Source organism: Pristis pectinata, chromosome 8 (assembly GCF_009764475.1).
Source record: "Pristis pectinata isolate sPriPec2 chromosome 8, sPriPec2.1.pri, whole genome shotgun sequence".
NCBI classification, from domain to species: domain Eukaryota; kingdom Metazoa; phylum Chordata; class Chondrichthyes; order Rhinopristiformes; family Pristidae; genus Pristis; species Pristis pectinata.
Genome location: NC_067412.1, coordinates 65,328,571 through 65,352,250, shown reverse-complemented (window position 1 = coordinate 65,352,250; position 23,680 = coordinate 65,328,571). Strand labels below are relative to the sequence as shown.

The 23,680-nt window shown below is 39.0% G+C and overlaps 1 protein-coding gene across 4 annotated transcripts in view; it reads left to right on the top strand.

Annotated features, from left to right (window-relative positions):
• The window catches only part of dacha (dachshund a), a 294,607-nt gene that overhangs the window by 237,378 nt on the left and 33,549 nt on the right, over positions 1-23,680 (top strand). For all 4 annotated transcript variants that reach the window (XM_052021416.1, XM_052021413.1, XM_052021414.1 and 1 more), the window contains 2 exons: positions 13,709-13,854; positions 19,504-19,651. In XM_052021416.1, the coding sequence (XP_051877376.1) occupies positions 13,709-13,854; positions 19,504-19,651 (294 nt within the window). The remainder of the gene's footprint in view (positions 1-13,708; positions 13,855-19,503; positions 19,652-23,680) is intronic.

Below are 23,680 nucleotides of genomic sequence, written 5' to 3'. Positions count from 1 at the left end.
TCAAGTGTTAATGTCATCACATCAGCTATTGGGAATGACAGTCATGTGAAGGCCTCACCATTTTGCCTTAACTCTCGGTGGTATATCTGTTCCCTAGCAGAAGAACAGAGCGGAGATCAATTTTGATCATGGAATAATATCAACCAGACAATAAATTATTGAAAATGTACCAACATGTCAGAGCCTGCCAACACATTAGTGATGGCATGAGATGCTTAGCTTGCAAAACTGTCACTCAATCTCTGAGAGACTTAAATCTGGGACGCTGGAAAAATCTGCTGAAACTCCAAGTGCTGATAAAATCTGTGAACTTGCCGCAGTAAGAGTAGCTCCACTCAGAAGGACTGAAACTTTCTATTTTCCTTTCTGAGCACAGGACAAAGACACCAGTATTGTTCTGCGTAATTCTAGATGAAGGTGGTCTTCCTGAACTATAATTACAGTCTATTACTGTTACTGTTGTGGACTGAATAGCAGGATCTGGTGAAAGCTTCCATCCCATCACCAGGGTAAAGTCTCAACTTGTCCCACCGTTAAGGGCTGCGGCAGCTGTAAGCTGGGTGTTTGGACTCCTAGAAGATCCTCACTTGGAAAAAGTTCCTCCCTTCTTGATTGTTTTCTCAAACCCTACTTTGGAGCTGGCCCAGTGACAGCAATGTTCCCTCAGCACACGCACAATAGGAGATCTTGAAAGGGGCTGCTCAAACTACTCAGTGAAAAATAACCATACATACTGATTGCTGATATCCCTGCAACACCCAACGCCAACCGGTGTTAATGAATAAAGAGCACAATCCTTATAACAACTCAATAGTCATGTTGGTATCCCCCTTAGCATCCCCTTCTACAAAAAAAAAACAAGCAGTTCAACATCAACAAGAGTTTTGTATATCAGTCAATGACATAATAATACAAACTTTTCTGAACACTCTAGTGGCCATATTGTAGCTTGGTCTAAATGGCTAGAACCACTGTGAGCACTAATTAATGATGGACAGTTGTACCTTTGCTGTGGAGGAGGCAGCAAGTGGCAATGAAGGGTGATTGGGTGCAGCTCTGGGCCCTGCTTCTGACTGTACCAGCCCACCTTGAGTAGGAAGCAGCCTGGCCAACTGGCTCAGGGGCAATTGTGAGGGCAGAGTTGAAATGACACTCGTGGGACTGCTAATGCTGTCATACTGAGAGAAGACAGCTGATTTATGATGCATCGTGCTGGTGGACAGACTGATCAAATGCCATCACTTGGGCCTATCTGCTGTGCAGGACATCCAGATGGCTGTCAACCTACTACACATGGATGCAAGGTCAGCAATAATGCCTCGTGGGGCCCACTCCCATCTCTCTACCTGGTCCTGTGCAGCCATTTATTTCAGCAGTGTTTGAGAAGCTGTGCGTTGACTTCAAGCAGTGGTTGGATTGAGTGGTCAGCCTCTCTTTTAGTGTTGGAGTCCTGCTGTCCGTTTTTGCAGGTTAATTTCAACAGGTTTGCAATACCCATGAAATTATTTGTACTTGTGATAAAAAGTGTGTCATTAAATTATGGTTTAACTAATCCCCCTTCAGATGTAAGCCTTCAGCCAAAACATAGGCAGTTGTAAAATGCCACTTGGAAGTTCAGACATCTGTTGTTGTCTGACAAGAGTACCCGCTCATAGATTGTGCAAATTGAAATGCCATATAACTCACTCATAGGCAGTAATTCAGTTCATAGGGTCATATGTTTATGCAGCATTGAGATAAATCCCATTAAATAGAAATAGGTCTAAATATTTTGTAGCAACAGCCTTCAAGACTATTAGTGGCATTCAATTAATGTTTCTTTTATCATGATGAGAGATATTGTTCGTAGAGAATGGAATTTTTCCCACAAATTATTGAAAACAAATATTCCAAATTAGGTGGAACATGATTGAATACAGAATAAAACTTGCTTTACCTGGGTCTACGCAAACCTCAGAGGATCATTCCAACTCTAAATGAATGAGACTTTTCTCATAACCATCAGCTTATTGGACTCTACAGGCAAATCTATCATGATGGCTCAAGTGCAATCTATTGTTATGGAGTCCATTCCACGCGGAACTAGGTTCAGACTGGTCAGATTCAGGAAGAATCCTTACAGCTAACAATATGAAAAGAGTTTCAGTCTATCCATTCAGACTTGGACTCAAAGATGGAACTATATAGGTTAAGTAATTCAGTCACATGCTGCATATTCTTTATGTGCTACGGATTGATTTGAAGCAGAAAATCATCATCAGTACTTCCATGTGTGCACAATTTTAAATTAAATCATGGGCCTGCAGTTTGTGACATGCCCATGGATCAGTCAGTATGCAGTGCATGTGCTATTTCCCTGCAAGTTTAGAACATTACACACACTGAAGAAATCACATGGCCCTGGCCTGGAAAAACTGAGTGTCCTATTGGGATGAAAACCTGCTTGAGTGTAAGTTAAAGAGTTCACCTTACGAAAACTGCTGCCCAGGATCCCAATACTGAAGCCAACCATCAAATCCTCACAATGGACCAAATGTTCCAGCTAAGGTCTTCTTCTTCCTTTGGGAGAGTTGAGGGGGTGAGAGAGGTGGGATTATTGGCATTGTGGTGTTTGGGCACCAACCAGTAAAATGCCTACTGTCCACGGCACACCCAGTCACCTAACCCCCACTCCTGGTTTGGACATCCCATTTGAGGCCACTACATGAGAGAGGTTCGTGTTGGGATTTGCCACTTTAAAACCTCCTGCCATATTAGCATGTTGTACTTTTGAGTTTTTGCACCTCGCATGTAATTACCCTGAAGCTGTGTGAAATGTGCCTCTTATGTCCGTAGCCTCTTGTCATGTATGTAAGATAATCACTCCCTCGCTGCCCTCCATGAACCTGGCATACATCCAATGTGTAATGCCATTTTAGTGTGTATTTGCAAGACCTTTACAATTACTAGCCCCATTTTTGTTCATTGGGTTTGGCTTAGTTTTAAGACAAAATGAAATAGATTAGAAATATTTCCAACTTCAGAATAATGGAGGAAACATGTTCCTAATCAGTGTTTGCAGTACAGAGTCCTTTCTAGTCAAGTAGCTAAAATAAAGCTGAAATGATATTTGTTTAAATTCTTCTAATCATTGCCGAGTTCTCAAAGGGGGTGAATGGTATGAATTAATATATTGCTGAAAAGCATTAGATCAAAATAAAGGCCAGATGAAAACATGGCAATTCTCTGGAAAATGCGTTTGACAGACTTGCTGCCTATTATTGGCTGCTTTTTAAAAATATTTTCAAAAACTTTTCCTTTAACTACGTAATTTCAACTGAAAACTGTTGTAAAATCATGAAAACAATTGCAGATATTTTTGATAGATTTACATCAATTTAAGCTAAAAGGTTGAATAGATTGCTATGTGACTGTCTATTACAATTTAAGTAGAGGATATTTTCCGTTTTGAAATACAAACTCAGCTTAGTACTTAGTAGATGCTTGAATTCAAAATGTCTTCAAATGATCTATGGTCTACTTTATATTAGACCCTCTTAGACTATTTTTGACCTTGGTCACATTAGCAACTGAAATACTTGTGGCTGGCAGGGAGCTGTTAGTTTTGCGGTGTATACAAGCAGAAGCTCTCATATCTTTAAACGGCTGGTCCATGGTGACAGCTTATAAATCAATGGATGCTATCTTCATTACAAATACAGTAGCTACTGGCTATCAAATCATTCTTTCAATGATGCTACAGAGGAATTGTGCTTGTAGTGACTCCTCTAATGCCTTACCATGTGTATCTCTGCAGTAAAATACAGTTGAATTTCTCTCATCTGCCCATTGCACAGCTCTTAAACAAAAATAAATGTGAATGGAGGGTTAGTCTAAAAGCGTTGATGTGGAAAAAATAACAGGTCATCCATATGTTCTCTGAAATTAATCCCAAAATGTGTGTACATAAATTAAACCACTTTAGCAGGCTTTATTGACCCGGGGCAAGAGTCTGAAAAAGCTTCTGAGAAATAAACAAGTCATTAAAATACTCTGATCATTTTACATCTTGTTTTAATTATGTAGTTCCTGAAAAAAAAAAGCTTGGTTATTTTTGAGAACCCCACTGTTATCATCAGTGATCAAACCAGTAAACTGCTGGAGAAAATTGTGTGTTAGGATTAAAAAGTCAAAAGAACATATTACAAAAACGAGGCCACGGCACTGGCAATACTTGTTAATGACTGATATTGTGATTTATGACCCAAAATGATCACAGATGTGTTTCAGAATCTCACCGTTGGGATCTAGGCTGCAGACTGCCTCTTTCATCCAAAAGCATTTATGGAAATGTGACAGCAGATAATTTAATACACGTTTTAAAATTAATTTAAAGATGCAGTGATTCTTTTCCAATGAGATTGGTGTGTTTAAAAAAAACTGCAAATTTCTCAAATAATTACATTAAAAGGATTTGAAGGCAGGTGCTGCCCTTGCAAACATATCCGAAATATATTTCTTGTGGAATAGGAAGCCAATGAACAAAAGGTAAGAGAGAGCAAGAGGTTATCTTATCATTGGAAAATCCTGTTGAAAATCGATGTGACCTCTGCTACTGTCATCCCAATTCCCACCTCCAATGCACTGCCTGTCCTACTTGTCTTCTTCTAGAAGCTCAATCTAGTGTGTGATCTTCTTCGCTCTCCAGGGGCAGGTTATCACAATGAATCACCCAGACTACTCTCACACTTCTATTTATTTCCCTGTGCTGATGGGATGATGTCTGGGAAAGTTGGGAAAGTTGGGAAAGGGGGTGGGGGAGAGCTGAGTGAGTGGTGGGAGGGGGACGTAGGCACTGGTTACTGGTAGTGGTGCAAATGACAATTCAATTTAAGTGACAACCTCCCCGCCAAACATAATGTAGGCTGGGATATACTGTAGATACGGGGGAATTCATTACATTATATTGTAAATGTTAAAAAGGAGGTTGAGATCCAGCAGTCAAAAGGAAAAACGAATACCTCTGGAGTGACAAAAAGGTACTTCAAAGGTTTAGTGTACCTTCAGTTCTGCTGTGCAGATTATAGTTTATGGCGCTGTGCCGTCTTGTAGTGGGGAGCCCCCATCATTCAGTTCCTGTGCTATGAACACATGTACTGACAAAACTATAACAGGAAAGGGATGACCTATTTTCACAGCTCAGAATAACACAACTTCTCTTTTGAATGCAGAATTAGCCTTGTCCACTGAGGTTTCAAGGTCTGTCCAGAAACTGGGCAGAAAATTTCAGTTGTGTATCTGACCAGTTGGTGCTTTGGAATGTAAATATGCAATTACACAAATATTACCAGAATTAGTAATTAGAGTAAAACACAAAGCAAAAATGTTTTCTTTGACACATGAATTCAACATTACTAGATTTTCAGATTTTGTTCCAGCATCTTAAAATGAGAAACAAAATAACTGGAAACTACCAAAGATATCATGTAGTTTTATGATCCTTATTTCCACCCATACTGCCTCACCCACAATTTGTATGCAATTGGCTGTTTGTTTATGATAAATACATACTTAGAAGATGAATTTGGATCTGGTGTTGGTAAAAGAGGAGAGATAACAAGGCCTAGAAATTCTACTGATGATGTTTTTACATGTAGAAGATGTATGGGGAGCACATGCCGGTTTGGTGCTAGCCTGCTCTATTCTATAAATACAATAGCCAAACCATTGGTTATTGCTGAAGTAGCATATCCCTGCCTTGCAATGTAAAGACTATTCCTCTACAATCTCCCACAAATGCAGAGGTTGAAGATCGCAGAAAGAATGTGGTGGAGCAGATTGCAGGAAATGGGGATGAATGGGGACATAGATAATAGGAGGGGAAAATTGTAGATGGGATAAGGTGGATGTGTGTCAGAGCTAAAAGTGGTAAAATTGTTATGCAGCATAGTGGGCAGGCAGTATGGTCACTGCATGGACTGTTTTGTATAAAGTTCTGCCGTATTGTGTGGCGAAATGTTGTGTAGCATGTCAAAATTTCTACTTTAAGAACACAGGAAATAGAAGCTGAAGTAGGCCATTTGGCCCCATGTGCTTACTTTGTCTTTCAATAAGATTGTGGCTGACATTTTTTTCTCTGCATTATTTTCTTCTACAGACCACATATCCCTTGATTCCTTTAATATTCAAAAACCTAATGATCTCCAGTCCTGACCGTATACAGGACCGAACCTCCATAGTGCTCTTAGGTAGAATGCTCATTGATTCACGATCCCTGGGTGAATGAATTTCACCTTGAATGGCCTTGAATGGCCAAACTTTTGTGATTATTTCTGAACACAGAATTCCAAAATGCTTGTTAACATTGTTTTAACAATAGAAATACCAACTCTTAAACAGTAATAAAAGAAGAAATCCCTGGAAATGTTCATCAGGTCATTGACATCCCTAAAAATTGTAATGTGGCATAATGGGTGGGTAGTATCCACTGCTTGGATTGCCATTGGCTGTTTCAGTGTAGGCATATCACTGCAACCTTCAGTTATCCCCAAATCCCAAGGACTTTCATGCAGGGAGAAGGGATGGGGGGAGAGGGAGCCAGCTCTTGAAGGCTTGATGAAGGTTAGTTCTGGATGGAGGAGGGTAGGAATAGCTGAAAATACCTTGATAACCATCTAGGCCTTGCTTCCTGGCTTATTCATATATATAAATTATGAGTAGGAGTAGGCTACACAGCCCCTCAAGCCTTCTCCACCATTTAGTTAGATCAGCCAAGGTCTTACAGTACCTGCCTAGCCATGTTAACCTTTTACCCCTTGCTTATCAAACATCTATCTGCCTCTATCATAAAAAAAATTCAATGAATTTGCTTCCACTACCCTTTGAGGAAAAGAGTTCCAAAGGCTAATGGCCTCTGAGAGAAAAATAATCTCCTTATCTCTGTTTTAAATGGGGGACCCTTATTTTTACACAATGACTGCTACTTCTAGATTCTCCCACAAGAGGAAACATATTATTTGCATCATCTCGTCAACACTCATCAGGACCTTAAATGTTTCAGTGGCCCCTCTTTCTGTCCTAAACTCCAGCAGATGCAAGTTTAACCTCTCCAACCTGTCCCAACAAGAAGACTTGCTCATTCCATATATTAGCCTATTAACCCTTCTCCACTGCTTCCAACTCATTGGTATACTTCCTTAAATAAGGAGACCAATACCCTATACAGAATTCCAAATATGATCTCACTCCTGCCCTATATAGCTGAAGCATAACCTTCTCACTTGTGTATTCAATTCTCCTTGTAATAAGTAATAAAATTGTGCTACCTTTTCTAATTACTTGCTACCCCTGCATAATAGCCTTTTGCAAATCATGTACAAGGGCACCCAGATCCCTCTGCAATCTCTCACTTTTCAGGTAAAATGCTTGTTTTTAATTTTTCCTGCCAAAAATGGGTAATTTATCTTTTTCTTACATTTTACTGTTATACCTATCAAAGCCTTTGCATGTTTCTGAATGTCCGTTATATGCAAAAAAATTAAAAACATTCAACAATTACTAAAAATCAACAAAAATTACAAAATGTTAATGTTTTAAAAATTAATAAAGAGCACTTAAAAACCAAATTAGTGCACAAAAATGAAATTCACTGACTATTCACTTGGGTTCTCCTACATTAAAATGAGGTTCAGCTGGGCACATTCACTCAGCAACAGCCGGGGACTTGCCAATTTGTTTTCTACACCTGAAGTCCATGAGGTGTGCAGTCAGGAAATTGACTGTGAAGTGTGGTCAACAAGTTTGAAACTTCTGTGTTGGTGCAGAAATTCTGGAATTGGTGGCACTAAGGCAGAAAATTCCCCTCAGAACCATCAGTCTTTCCTAGCAAGTTCCAGTTTAATATTACATCCATATTTAAATGAAAAAATGTGACTGGTAAAAGGAAAGAAGTTTTTTTTAAGTTCACATCTGTTTCCATTATCGAGAAAAAATATACGGTTTACTGGTACAGTGAGATATTATTCACTTATCATTTTGTAAAACTTTTTAAAGTATTTTTTCTTCCTTCCTCCATAAAACCCTCTTTCTCCCAGTTGCAATATCCAAGCTCAGCATCAAAGTAGTTTAAACATCTTCACTGGCATAAACATCAATCCACTTTGCTGACACAAAATTACCATTTGATGATTGTTTTAAATAATTTAATGGCTTATGTAAAACTCAACCAGTTTAAAAAAAACTAAATCTGATATAAGGTGATTTTTTTCCTTTCATTTCACTATTCAAACATAAATTATTATGTAATTGTAAAGTCTAGATTCAAGAACAGAGTGAAAACTGTAACTCATATTAGGAACTTTACAGTGACCAAGCTGCATTCCATTTTTATTACATAGGATTCCCAAGTGTTTTTGAGGATCACATTCTATAATTAATATAGAATGTATAACAATAACAATATATAACTTGTGAAAACAACAGTCTTATTCAAAAAATAGCTCCCTAATATTCTCATTCATTACACAATTTTTCTGCAGATTCACAGTTATGTTCTGTCATATTGATTACCTTGTTTCATACCTGTAGTCACCAAAATGTAGCAGCAACAAGAGCAGGTCAGATGCTGGGTACCCTGAGGTGAGTGACTTACCTCCTGACACTTCAAGACCTTTCCACCATCTGAAAGGCACAAGACAGGAGCTTTATGAAATACTCTCTGCTGGTCTGGATAAGTCCAGTTCCAAATATTAAGAAGCTCAATAGCATACAAGACAAAGCAACCCCTTCAGTTGGTACTCCTATCCACCAGTTCAGCATTCATTTTCTACACCAGTGGTACACAATGGTTGCAATGTGGACCATCTACAAAATGCACTTCTGTTACTAGTATAGGCTACTCTGATAGCAACGTCCAGATCCATGATCTCTACCACTAGGAAGAACGAGAGCAGCAGGAGTATGGAAATATCACCATCTGTAGGTTCCCCTCCAATTTGCACAAGATCCTGACTTGGAAAGATATGGCTGGCGCTTCATCATCACTGGGTCCAAACCCTGGAACCTCCTCTCCAAAGGCATTATTACCAGAAAGATTGCAGAGGTGTAAGCCACTCATTTTATCAAGGGCACTCAGGGATGGGAAATAAATGCTGGACCTTATCAGCATTTTTCTAATCCTGAAAAAATGAATTAAAATGTACTCAGGGATATTTTTCCACAGGAGCAGAGGATGTTATAACTCCCATGCAGCAGCTTCCATTAAATTTACCCACAGCAAAGTACAAAGTTGGGTACCTCTATCACTCCTGATCAGCCCCCAATTGTACTATATTTTTGATCAGAGACTTGTAATTTTAAAATGTTCATTCCATACACACTGTTTTGTCTTGGATCAGTGTAAATAAATGAGCTGAGTACTTTGTGTACTGGTTCAGTAGTTACCTATAGCTAATTTGAGTAATCAAACTCCTTCAATTTCTGCTTGTTAATCTTCTGTTTGACACTTGTTGCTAATTTTGCTCTGTTCTACATTTGGCTATTTGATTGGTTTCTTAGATGAGTGGCTTTTTGGGCCAGTCATGACTGTGGGTGTGAGGCTTTGAAGTTGTGAAGTCTTGAAGTGTGAGTTTGGAGGTGCAATGCCCTAAGGCCACACTTTCAAGTGTGATTCCTTTGAACGGTGTGAAACGACAGACCTAAACTAGTTGCAGAACTTTCTCATTATCCAATAGCAAGTAACCACATCAATTATTACAAAGAGATTTGTATGGCATCATTTGTTTTCTGTTTCTTTCAGTTCAAGTCTCCCAACATATTTCGCCTCCTCGAAAGATAAGCCCTCCATCTTAAAATTTAGACCCACAACCAAAGAGTTTGGGATAATACTTGCTAGCCCATTTCCATTGGTCTCCACAACATTCACACTATGGTTGCTCCATTAGATATTGAAATAGCCATTATATCTAAAAACAAGATCAATGAGATTATTGCCAAACAGATGATGAGCTAACTCATTCTTACAACATTTTTAAAATCCATATTCTATTGGGAGGTTGGTCAAAAAAAATCAGTCATCTCCAAAATATTACTGAAGATCTGCACGCATGCATACAGAATGTTCTTTCAGCCAAAGTACATAATGCTTTAAAAAAAACATTTATAATTGTCACTTGTACCGAGGTACAGTGAAAAACTTCTCTTGCATACTGTTTGTACAGATCAATTCATTATACAGTGCATTGAGGTAGTACAAGGTAGGGGAGTTTAATACTAAAGGCATAGGTTTAAGATGAGAGAGAAAGTGGACCTTAGGGGTGAGTTTTTCCCACAGTGAGTGGTGGATATATGGAATGAGCTACCAGAGGAAGTGGTAGAGGCAGGTACAATTAAGCGTTCAAAAGACATTTAGACAGATACATGGATAGGAAAGTTTTAGAGGGATATGGACCAAATGTGGGCTAATGGGACTAGCTCAGGTAGCTACCTTGGTCAGCATGGATGAGTTGGGCTGAAGGGCCTGTTTCAGTGCTGTATAACTGAGTCTGACTCTATGATTTAATTTTGGAAAAATACTTCATCCTTCTGAAAACTCAATATAACTTTCTAAAGATAACCTTACACAGAATTACATATTGCAATTGCTGGAGAACACTGCTAGTTAACCTAATAAGTGTTGACATTTCTCAATGTCACTAAAGCAACCTCAGAAGTTCTGAAGATATAAACAGATGATTGAAGTAGTTTTGCCAGTTGCATTCTGATGCTAGCTTTTGGTTACGGAACGCAAAATTGAAGAGATTCCCTACCATTTGCCATAGATGATCTGCTCAAACAACCTGCATCAGGTTGGATCCAACATAGAGGGAGCTTCTTCACTTCAATGGAGAGTAGTTGCAAGGGTCTAAAGCAAGATCTAATATTTTAGATGTTTTTTTAAAATTATTGTTTGAACTTATTTAAAAGTTTTTAAGTGTTTTATTCTTATTTTTGCTACTTGGAATAAATTTTAAATGAGTGCAAGTGCAGCCAGTAGAGATGTTGTCTCACAGCACCAGAGACCCGGGTTCAATCATGACCTTGGGTGCTGTCTGTGTGGAGCTTTTGCATGTTCTCCCTGTGATCATGTGGGCTTCCTCCAGGTACTCCAGCTTCCTCCCACAACCCAGAGGCCTGTGGGTTGGTAGGTTAATTGGCCGTTGTAAATTGCCCCTAGTGTGCAGGTGTGTGGTAGAATCGGGGGGGGGGGGAGGGGGGGAGGGGGGGAGGGGGAGAGAATGGGAAGAGAATGATGAGAATGTAGGGAGAATAAAAAACAAGTGGGATGAATGCAGCATTAGTGTCGATGGGTGGTTGATGGTCAGTGTAGATTCGGTGGGCCAAAGGGCCTGTTTCTGTGCTGTATCTTTCTATGACCTTATGATTCCAGAAACATTTTATGCTTTTTACAGCTTTGACAGCTGGCTAAGCCAGGGAGAGCAACTTCGATATCAGCAAAGCTGGGCCATGGCTTGGCTGCTTCAGGGCTTTTCAGCTGTTCCATAGGCGTGGCTTGTCTGCTCTCCACTATCCTCCCAACCCCACTCTACCCCATCAAATCACAGAATGATTACAGCACAGAACAAGGCTATTACTTCACAGAAGGCCCTTTGCCAAACAGGACTTTGTCACAACAGATGGAGCTGATTACTCCCAGCAAGTCATCCTGGGTGAACAGCACAAGGGCCAATCTGTTTCCACAAGTCAACAGCGAGTACAAGTGACTCACCACTGACCACAAATTTGAGGTCATTGTTTATCTATAAAGCAGCAGCACAGGCAGGCCATAGACTGTGTGAAATTAATAAATATTTTATGACTGGTGTTTGCTTCACAATTTCAATTTTCAGTTTGCTTTGCAATGAATTATTTCAATGGTGGCAGCTGTAGTTGAAGAAAAACTGCCTAGGGTTAGACCTTGAGTGGAGCTGACATTGTAAACACTGATTTCCTGGTGACTTATCAGATATTTTCTATGACTGCAGCAAAGCATAAAAGTGAACTCTTCAAATGACAGGAATATATTTAATAAAAAATGACAAGCAATTTGTAGGTACCAGGAGGAACATAAATTACTTTACCCAACTGAACTATTGGATTGGAGGTGGAGAAACCAAATCAGTTGGCTTATATTAATAAAAATCTTGAAATGAAAACAGCTCAAATTTTATTGATTATTTATTTGAGACATTGTAACCTAATAATTGGCATCTGCATGGAGTAACCCTCAAATCAGCGCAGCTGAAATTGTCCATACAGGGTTGAAAATGCATCTCGTTCTGTGCCTCTGTCTCAGCACGCCACCCTCCCCCAGCCCCATCTGGTTCCAACTGTCACCTTCCAGCCTCTGTCACACACCCTGCTCTCACTTCTACACACTAGCAATCTTCCCTCTACACTCTCAGCCCTGATACTGGTTCTCGACCTGAAACATAAACCATTCCCTTGCCTCTCAGATGCTGCATGACTTGCTGAGTTCTTCCGGCAGTTTATCTTTTGCTCCATCTTGTGGCCTCTCCTTTTGCCTCAGTAGCTGGATAAAACCCAAAAGACAAAGGGCAGAAGTGAGTGGCAGGAAGACAAAAGTATGCATTGTTGAAACTGGTAATTGGCTTTAAAAGATAGAAATCTTCCATAGATACTTGGGTAAAGTACAATCATTAAAGATTCATTTTCACAGTGAAGTCCATGAAGAATTCTTTTCTTCATAGAGCCAGGATTTTATATCTAATTATGGAGGAATAATGAGAAACTACAGCATCATTAAACGTGGATCTGAAAGAATTTGGGGGAAATTGTGCAAGATAGAAAAAATGTATCAGTTTAATGTTTGTAGGCTACTTCTTGGTAGGCTACTTCAGATTTTATTAATATTTTATATTTCTCAAGCCAGGCACCTAAGAATGTGAATTTTTTTTTAGTACAGTGCCATAATCAATGCTGTTTTAAAATTTCTTGGAATGCATGCACATCTTGCCCATTATAATAATGGGATTCTACAAATTCAAATACAGGGAGGGTGGGCTGAGTTCTGAGTGACATTTATTTATTGTACCATTATATCTCAGGCATCATAACCCCTATTTTCATATGGTAACATCTTCACCCATGCAGTCAGCTCATCAGCTGGAAACAAGGGGGAAATCACGTTTACTGTACACAATACAAAATGACAGGTGATCAGTCTGCCTAGTTTTGAGATCATTGTAACAGTACATTCAGGCCTTAAGAATCACTTGTTACCATCCCCTCATTCATAATTTCATATACAATCAGTGAAAGAAAGGTTATTGAAAGATTGATGTACAAGATATGTAAAGATGATGCCAACTTATTGACTCCTTCCGTGCCATAAGTAAGAACCATATCTCAAAGTATAGCACTATAGAAACTAAAAATACTGGAAAAACTCAGCAGGTTAGGCAGGATCCATGGAAAAGGAAAAAGAGCCATCATCTCAGGTCCAAGATGCTTCATCAGAACTGAAGTGTTGGCAGTGTTTCTCTCTCCATGGATACCACCTGAATGGCTGAGTAATTCCAGCATCTTTATATTTGTTTTCCAACATCTGCAGTTCATTTTTGATTTCCAAATATAAGCACTACCACTCCACAGACTGGAGTTTAACTGTTATGCATTCTAAGGGTGACAAATTTTATCTTTCACTAATTGTTCTTTTTTGTTTACTGTGCAGATGAGACTCAGCTTGTGATGCCCACCATTAGAACCAGCATCGAGAAGTTCCACATGGCTGGGCAAGCCTTGCCCCCAGGGTTTCCTGCGCCATTTTTATTTGCTGATGGACTGTCTTCAATAGAAACACTTTTAACCAACATTCAGGTAAACTTAAGCATTATCAAAACACTATAAATGGAGTAAGGGGAAGTATTATTCCATGTTTAATGCAGTATTTTGCTTTGCTTAAACATTAAAATCACCACCAGTCCTAGTGACAAAAGCAAGCAGATGCTACAGTAGCAACATGGGTACATAAAAAAAGGTTCAGGCATAAATATTACTTTGTTATGGAGTATTTTGAATTAAGAATGAGGATTTTTTATCTTCATGTACTTGCAGCAAAATTATAATAACTAGCTAGGTACAAACAGAGAATAGTGGCAGCAGTAGCAACAAGGATTGTATGCTCAACCTGCAATAGACAACTATCCCACAGTTCTGCATAGGAGGTGAAAACAAAATGGACTGTAAGTTAAAGCAGTGATTACAAAATGTAGCACAGAGCTCTACTAAGAGGAGATTTTAAAGAGGACAGGCTCATAATAATGATTTAAGGAGAGGAAGATAGAACATTATGTCTATGATGGGGTGAAAGGAGGGCCTGCAGAAGAAACTAGAAACTTGGTGATGAGGGAATGGAGGGCTGGAGGAAGTTCTAGAGATGGAGACTTCAAGGCCATGGGGAAATTTAAACATGGGGATGAGAACAATAAGTGGGAATTGGGGAAGGGAAGCCAAAATAAGGAAGGAGATTCTTGGTAAGACAGAGTTATAGAGGAGATGAAGTTAATGGAGGGGGGAAGATTGTAAGATATTAGCAAACCATTGGTATAATCAAATCTGAAACCGACAAAGACATAGATGAAAGTTTCAGCAGCAAATGCAGGGGTCTGATGGAGTGGACTTTTTGGAGTGAAAGTTGCAATGGAAAGACAGAAAGTTGAATTTGGAGTTGAACAGTCTGTGTTCAGCCTGAGGCTGCAGCTGGTGAAGATGAAGGAGTCAGTGGAGAGGGTACTTGGCAGGGAATGAAGATTACAGCTTTCCCAATGTATTACCTGGAGGAAATTAGTGCTTTTCTAAGGTGACGATAGCTACTCATCTGAACACTACAGCAGAATGGAGCTGCAATGCAAGGTACCAAAGAAGTATATTTTGTAGCTAACCCATAACCTTGCATATTGTTGCCATGAGATAGCTTACAGATGAGGAGATTTGCCAAAATTAGATCTTTGGGAGCCTTTAGATGTGATGAAGGAGATCTTTCTCCAGTGCAGTACAGAATTACAAAAACTTAAAAAAGAATCTATGTTTAATCTTGTCTGTCCATCTGTTTGCAGTTTTCAAACAGTAGGGTTATCAGGACTCAATCGATGCTCAAAATACCGGAAGAATTATTATGCTGTGGCTCATACTGAAAATTACTTGATTACATGCAACAAACAATCTGCTGGAAGAGCTCAACTGCATTAGGACTTCGAGCAGGGTTTTGACCCAAAATGTTGACAATTCCTCATCTCCTACAGATGCTGCTTGACCCACTGAGTTCCTCCAGCAGATTGTTTGTTGCTCTTAATTCCAGCATCTGAGGTCTCTTGCATCTCCACCTGATTACATGAAGATAGTTTTGAGTTCAGCTTCAGTGTCCCAGCTATCAATACTCCATTTAAGGCAGGGCCCTGATTTATAAAGTTTCAGCATGACATCCATGCTTTTGTACCCTATGGCTCTATTGATAAAGCCCAAAGTAGTGTCTGTTTTATTACCCTTTCTCAACTTGCCCTGCCGCTTTCAATATGCACCCATAGCCCCAATTCCCCCATCTCCTTCACCCCTTTTAGAACAGTGATACCTGTGAAATTTTCCTGATAATGGCTGACAAAATGTTGCAACTTTTAAACTAAAGTGAACTTCAAACAACTGAATAACTATAAAAATTACATAGTGCAGCAAGGTTTATAGGCAATAAACCAAAGCATGCCACCAATGTTGTTCATCACCACCTGTGAATATATGATTGCAGTCTCACAACAAGGACACTTACTTTTCCTTTAAATTGTGTCCTGGAAAGTTCTCCAGAGTTCATCGGTGCAGCTCATGGAACTGCTATCTCATACCTCCAATGACCCAGGTTCAATCCTGACCTCAAGAGCTGCCTGTTTGTACTTTGCGTGTTTTCTGTATAACCACGTGGGTTTTCTCTGGGCGCTTAAGTTTCCTCTCATACATCATGGATGTGTGGGTTCATTGCTTAATTGGCCAGTGTAAATTGCCCCTAGAGGAGATGAGTTGTAGAATCTGGGAGGAGTTGATGGGAATATGGGGAGAATAAAATGGGTGCTTGATGGCTGGTGAGGACTCAGTGAGACCTTTCCATGCTGTGTGACTCTATGACTCAATGATAAATCCAGTAATTTTAATGTTGATTTGTAAGATTATCTTTCCTGCAAAAATTAAGTTAACTGCTCTACAAATGTAACTATTTTATTTGATTTAAAATCCCGAAAGAAACCAGGATAAGTAATGACTTCCTTTTCTTCCAGAGATCAATCAGTTGAAATAGATTTTTCATATAAAGATTTTTCATGTTTCATATAAAGTTAAAGGGCACCCACCATCTTTACACAAATACGAGTTCTTCCTTTACCTATCAGTCATACGCCCAGAGATCACTTATCCATCTTCTGCTAACTGCATATATTTGAAACTTCCCTGTTTACTTCAGCTCAATGGCTTTGGTTCCCCATCTCCATTCCTCATCTCCTGTCCTTTTATGGTCCTTTTTACTAATCCTTGTATGCAAGGCATCCTTTTCCTCTTTATTGTATGCACCAAGGCATTTCCTGCATATGGGGACTGCTGCATAACGTCACCTGCTGATATAGTTTAGTCATTGTGTATGGTCGCCATGGATCTCAGGGAAATAGATTCCTGTGATCCGTGTAGTCAGCAACACACACTGAAAACGGCTTGTCTCTGGCAAAGATTTTGTGCATTCAGACTTTTAGCCAGAGAAAGGAATTGAACTTTGTTGGAAAAAGGGAAAACTAAATCAAATGAGGGATGAAACAGGGTGTTTTAGAGGGTGCAGGTGGGGAGGGTGATGTATTAGTCTTGCAGAAGTTAAGTACAAATGGAAGTTACCTTTCGATTAGTTGATACTTTGGGAGATATATGTAGGGATTCTGTTGCATTTTACAGGATCACTCTGCCCTGGTCTTTCTGTATGTTGGGTTAGGATCATATCCTGAATTATCCCATTGCATTCCTGCTCCTGACACCTTTCCACGATGAGTGCCCCACTGAGAGTGTGGTGGTAACTTGCTTTAGCAGCAGTGCGGGGCATGATCATAATCCCTTCCTCCTACCAAAAAAAAGTGCAGACCTAATCACGAGAAGCAGTGATGCGACAAATATGTAAAATTGTAGTTAATAATGATTAATTATATCATTAGCCGTTCGACATCTTATATGTTGCATAATAAATAACATTGACATGAGCCGAATCTAATGAAACTACTTTGTTGATTTTAAATTACAAAATACATTGGAATAACATTTTCAAACGCCAACTTATTTTTAGTTGAAAAGTCTAATTTAAATATAGTGTAAAATTGGTATCCATTTCCAAGGTTAAAGTGATAATTATGTAGTTTCACTTATTTTGTAATAATTCAGGTAAAGTTATAAAAAAATTAATTTTAATGCAAGATCATATGATCTGCTGGCTCAATGTTTAGTTTCTCCATTGCTGTTCACATTGTTTTTCCACAATGCAACGACTCAGAAATCCTTGGCCACACATTTCCTTCTAAACACAGTCCAAAGAGTGATTTTCCCCTCTTTGCAAAATTGCTCTACCTGCCAACAATTTGATTTAAAAGTAACGATCTTCGTTGAAGATGATTTTGCCCATGCAGCCCTACTCCCAGCCAATCTACCTTCCCCTGCTGTATGTTACCGTGCAGGATCTTAACTCATCTGTACTGGATTACACATTACCTGTCCCTGCTCTTTGTAGATGTTAACCACTAACTCACTAAATCTCCCTGTTTTGATACCTTTCTTGTTTTCACGTGCCTGAAACTATGCCAACAGTTTTTCATCAACTCTCTCACAATTTATTCCCTGCTCCACCTTTCCCCATCTTGTCAAAAGAACACTGCAAGAAAACAAGCTGATCTATTTTAGACTTTGGAAATATAGGGGACCAAAGTGTGCAGTAAAAGATCTGCAAAAGACTTTGCAATGAACACTTATTTTCCATGCCTTTTTTAGGCAGCCTGCTTCTGAAATTCTTGTGCTCTTTTGTAAATAAAAATCTTAAAGTGTTGCAAGGTGTTTCAACTATAAAAGGTAAATGGTATCTGCAATGCAGGTAGTTATTATATTTTCAGCCATTTAAAAGTCACACCAGGACATCATAACTGCATGGGTTTTCTCCAGGTGCTCCGGTTTCACCCCATATCCCAAAGAATTGCTGTTAGATTAAATGGCTGCTGAAAATTAACCCTAGTGGAGCAAAAAGATTCAAAGAGGAGTTGATGGGCAAGGGTGAAAATAAGTTGGGGTAATGGGAAATTAAACATTTTTAGCAATAGGGAATGGGGCTAATAGACTTGCTCTCCTGGGAGCCTACATGGAGCTGATGGGCTGAATGGCCCCCTTTTATGTCATTATATGTACAAGTTAAGATTGTACATATCTTAACAGCAGGGGAAGGGAGATTGGGTTGGGAGTAGGGCTGCAGTAGCAAAATCATCCTCAATGAAGATTGTTGCTTGTAAATCAAATAGTTGGCAGCTTATTATTCCAATGTTAGTCATACTGAGTTTTGGGTTTTTTGGAACAAATAATTAAACTGGAGCACAATAGAAACTAATTAGACATTCACAAGACATTTGCTCACCTTGCTATAAGATAAGATAAGCTAAGATAAGATATCTTGATTAGTCACATGTACATCGAAACACACAGTGAAATGCATCTTTTTGTGTAGAGTGTTCTGGGGGTAGCCCGCAAGTGTCGCCATGCTTCCGGTGCCAATGTAGCATGCCCACAACTTCCTAACCCGTACGTCTTTGGAATGTGGGAGGAAACTGGAGCACCCGGAGGAAACCCACGCAGACACAGAGAGAACATACAAGCTTCTTACAGACAGTGGCCGGAATTGAATCCGGTTCGCTGGCGCTGTAATAGTGTCACACTAAGCACTACAAATGTAACTCCACACTGTTTCTGAACTAAACAGTATTTCTTCTTCTTTGGGAAATTCTCCAATTCCAGTGCAGGTTCACTCTGTACACTTCTGAAACTTCCACATCCCCACTAGCACCATAAGAGTCATTTGTTGTGGTCATGTGAGTCCAACCTATCCTTGGCCACGCAGATGTACAGATTAAAAATGTCCTAATAGGTACAGACCCTTTAAACCCATCTATTCTTCCAAAGCATATGTTGCCTTTTGCACATTTATAATGATAATTGGATCACGTGATATGTTTAGAGCAACTGATATAAGAAGGTAGAATTTAACAGAAGATGTCAAGATATTCTGCTGTTTCAGGTTGGTTAACAAAGAGAATTGGATTGAGCTGTGAATGTTCATAATTAGGGAAAGAGAGAATGTGAGAAAGTAGAATTTAAGCTGAATAAACGTTCACCAGCTCCTACATATATTTAGGAGTTTAATGGATTGCAGTTTTACTGAGTTTCAGTGGCTCTTGTTGACGCTGCTCAATGATTATACAGGGCCTGCTGAAGGTGGCTGTTGACAATGCCCGTGTGCAGGAGAAGCAGATACAACAGGAGAAGAAAGAACTCAAGCTGGAGCTGTTCAGGGAGAGGGAAATGAGAGAAACCTTAGAGAGACAACTCACAGCGGAACAGCACAATAGAGGTAGGTCTCAAGGTAATCAAATGGAATATCAAGAGTGAAGATGGTTGACTCTAAACTTAGTGCTCCTTCTGAGTCCAAATTACCCTATTTGACTTAGTCTTGATACCAGGGCAATGATAATTGCATAAGATGGAAGTAAAACTTTGCCAGTATGGTAAAGTCTGTGGTCCTTCAGGGCAAATGCTTTAGAACACAAGATTCTAACCAAGGATTTCCCAGTATAATATTCTCATTTTAACATTATCACCAACCTAGATTTACTGGTACAAATGACTTCAGAGCAGTTCTTTTGCTGAATAGGTGACATAACCCAGGCTTTTTAGGGAAGAAATGTTGGTTGGTTTAGAGTTAATTTATTTGCTGACAAGGCTAACATTTTTATTTCTCCTAAGGATGTGGTGGTTTGGGAACTGGGGTACCACGAGGTATGGTCACAGTGAAATTAGTCTAACTGCAGTTGTTTTAGAAGTGAAATCTGATTACTGATGTTCAATATTTAAAACAAAAATTATGTTGCAATACTCAATGAGGGGGAAAAAATAGATAGTAAGAGATTTAAACTATTTTGAAAATGTTAAGGTGTAATGGATATGGATGTTGAATCTTATTGATGATGAGTTGATTATCCAAGCCAGTCCAACTACTTATATTAATGAGAGTTATACAGAAACATGAGTTGATCAATAATATGTAAAGTTAAACCTGGATGATTTCCTGATCTGAATTTCTATAAACAAAATTGTTTTCCATCATACTAAATGTATAAGATCCTTGAATTTTAAATACAAAATCTAGATATGTTTATGAGACACTTTCTGGTTATCAATTACTTTAAGGAATTAGAAAATAATGTAATTTCCTCAATGTTCCCTCATGTTTAACCATGGTTAAATTGAAAATGTAACCAGTCTGTCTGTAACCCCAAGCCTCTATTAATATTAGCAAAGCATTACAAGATGGGAAATTTAAACTCTCACTCCATCTTGCTTCCTCTGAATTGGCACTATCTCAAACACGCTGCTGAGATGATGAACCTGCAATGTGGCAAATCTTTGTTAAAAGTCTATCTGTGTAGCATAGAACATTACTTCACCAGCTCACTGTGTCCGGAATGTCAAATATAGTATGATGTTGAGCATACGAAATGAAATCAATCCACTGCCCACTTCACCTTGTTGCAGTGGTAGAATCATTTCTGCATTAAATTCAGATTTTTGCTTAGATTAAATTAACCAATACACGTAAACTGTGGCGTATTGATTTATAAATTTACTATCTGTTTCTCATACAAATTTGCATCTGAATTCCTTGGTAAATTTATTTGTATGGTTCAGTGGCATTTTATCTCTGGCGCATGTAATTCTGATAGGCAATAGTTTACAACCATTTAGTGGGACTGCAGCTGTTTTTATATCTTGAGACTGTTGCTTATAGAACCATTAAACATCTAAGAAACATGTCCTCAAATAACATTGTGGCATTTGACGTAATGTGATGTGTCTTAAATAAATTCATTGCTTGTTACCAATATGGCTATGATGTTTGTCTGTTAGTTTAAAGTTTCAAATGGCTTAACATAGGATTTATAGAAGAGAAACAGATAAGATAAGATTTCTTTATTAGTCACATGTACATCGAAACACATACAAACTCCTTACAGACAGCGGCCGGAATTGAACCCGGGTCGCTGGTGCTGTAATAGCATTATGTTAACCGTTACACTACCGTGCCTGCTTGACCCTACTGGTTTGTGCCTGTATTTTTGCTCCACATTCTTATGTCACACCTGGCCAGTTAAAAAAGGAGTAGAGCTATCTACAAGTTTGTATGGTGCAACTTTAATCATCTGCAGCATGGTTCAAATTGATTATTTGGTGAAAGTAGGTGTGCTCATGTTCCAAACTTCCACTGGCAAGTTGAAGGGATGGCAAAGTTAAGCAAAACCAAAGGTTTTGTTGACAGGTTACCAGGCAGCTGTTAAACCTGCCCATCTGTTCCAAGTAAGAAGCAATATCAAGTCCAAATAGAACAATCAGGAGTCTCCCTCCCTTATGTGAATTGGTTCATGCAATAAAAGCAACTTAACATTTAAATGCCTATGGCTGTTCTCAGCTGTTGAACAAACTACCAAGTGGCAATTTAAACAGCTGAATATGCTCAACTTTAATGTACAGTTTTGTGAGCTGGATTTTCCACAGCAGCTAATCATTTTCAGCAGGTTTTTTGTTACTCATATATTGGCATGATCATTACAAACCCATTGACAACTACCTTCTCGTTTGCAGATTATCTTTTCAGAGTTTATTTGAACAATATCAGAGAAGATACCCAAACGGTATTCGGTTAATTTACCCATTAGTTAGCAAAACTGGTTTCCTTTTGGAAGCTATTGCTTTCTAACTAATCTAAGATTATTATATCCATCTGAACGCATGATAGATCTTCCTTCAGTATCGTTTCATATTTTTATATGTCCTTAAATCTGATGTAATCACTTTTAACAAGATGGCATAGTGAGTTAGAACACAAGAACAAAAGAACCCAGGCTCAGATGAGGTCAATTGGCCGCTGAGTTTATTCTGTCATTCAGTAAAATCATGCTGATCATCACCTCTATTTTTACACCATATGGTTCCCTTAGTGCCCAAAATCTATCAACCTCAGTCTTGAATATTCTCAGTGACTGAGCACCCACAGCCCTTATCGAAGAGAATTTCAATGATTCATATCTCTGAGCATAGACATTTTTCCTTATCTCAATTCTAAATGTTTGACCTTTTACCATGATCCTTTGACCTTTAGATTCATCACCTTTCCAGCTGAGTATATGATCTCCTATTCTGTCAAGCCCTCCCTATTTTATACATTTGCGTGAGATCATTCTTCTAAAGCCAGTGCATATGGTCTAATTCTACACAACTTCTCCCCACAGAACACCCCAGAAATCAGACTGGTAAACCCTTCTTGCATCCCTTCTGAGGCAACTGTATTTGCTGGGAAATTCCAGGCCACCCATTAGGCTGTGCTAGAGTGGCACAGATGCAGTGGGCCATCTTGTGCTTTGGCGATTAGCCCATTACCAGATTTCAACTGGAGCTCAAGGCCTTACCCAACAGACTGGGTGGCACACAGGCAAAAATAAGCTGACCAGTCATGCTCACCAAAGACTGAGTTTGAGAGATTGCGATAAGGGTGGGGTGGAGGAAGTGATTGAGAACAGAGATCAGCTGATCAAATATACAAGCTGCAGTGGATATAATGTGAAAATACACATGGATCTAAAGAATCAAGATGCAATGAAAGTAAATTAAACAATTGATCTCTGATTGGTTTTCATGTATGCTATTGACCTTATTTGAAGAAATCTGCTGTGTGCATTTGTACCAGCTAAAATAACAGTGCTCCATTTGGTAAAACTTTAAGTCTTGAATCTTCAGATTTAACTGCTGGGAGATATTGAAGATGAACTCATTTGATTCTCCCTGTAATCAGGGTGGTAATGATACCATCTTCATTTGCAGCAAGAGATTTCTAGGTTTAAGGACTTGTTCCACAATTTGCTAATCATTGTTTGTTTAAGGTATTTTGACCTCTTCGAAATATGAGTAGCATGAGCTTCCATTAATAGAAGTGCTTACTGAATCAATGTGAGTTTTAGAATCACAGGATTATCATTGCATTCTGAAAGATAGGAGTGGCATCTGTATTCTGTTTAGAAGAGAAATCTAGAGCAAAAGTGACAACTTGACCAGCAACTAAGTGACTTAAATTCACCCTTTAATGTTGATGAAAGATTTTATGGGCCTTCACCAGAGCTGCTCCAACACACAAGGAAGCAAAGAACAGTGGATGAAGACATATTCAACTCTATTTTCTCCAGTTACGCTTGCTGGCATTTTTAATCCACTAACTAGCTTCACTAATATTTGTACCAGAAGAATATACCCTACTGTGTGTAAAGCCTCTTAAATATGTGCATAAAGAACTGTGCTTGAATCACTAATGGATCCAGGCAGCTCATTAGAGGCA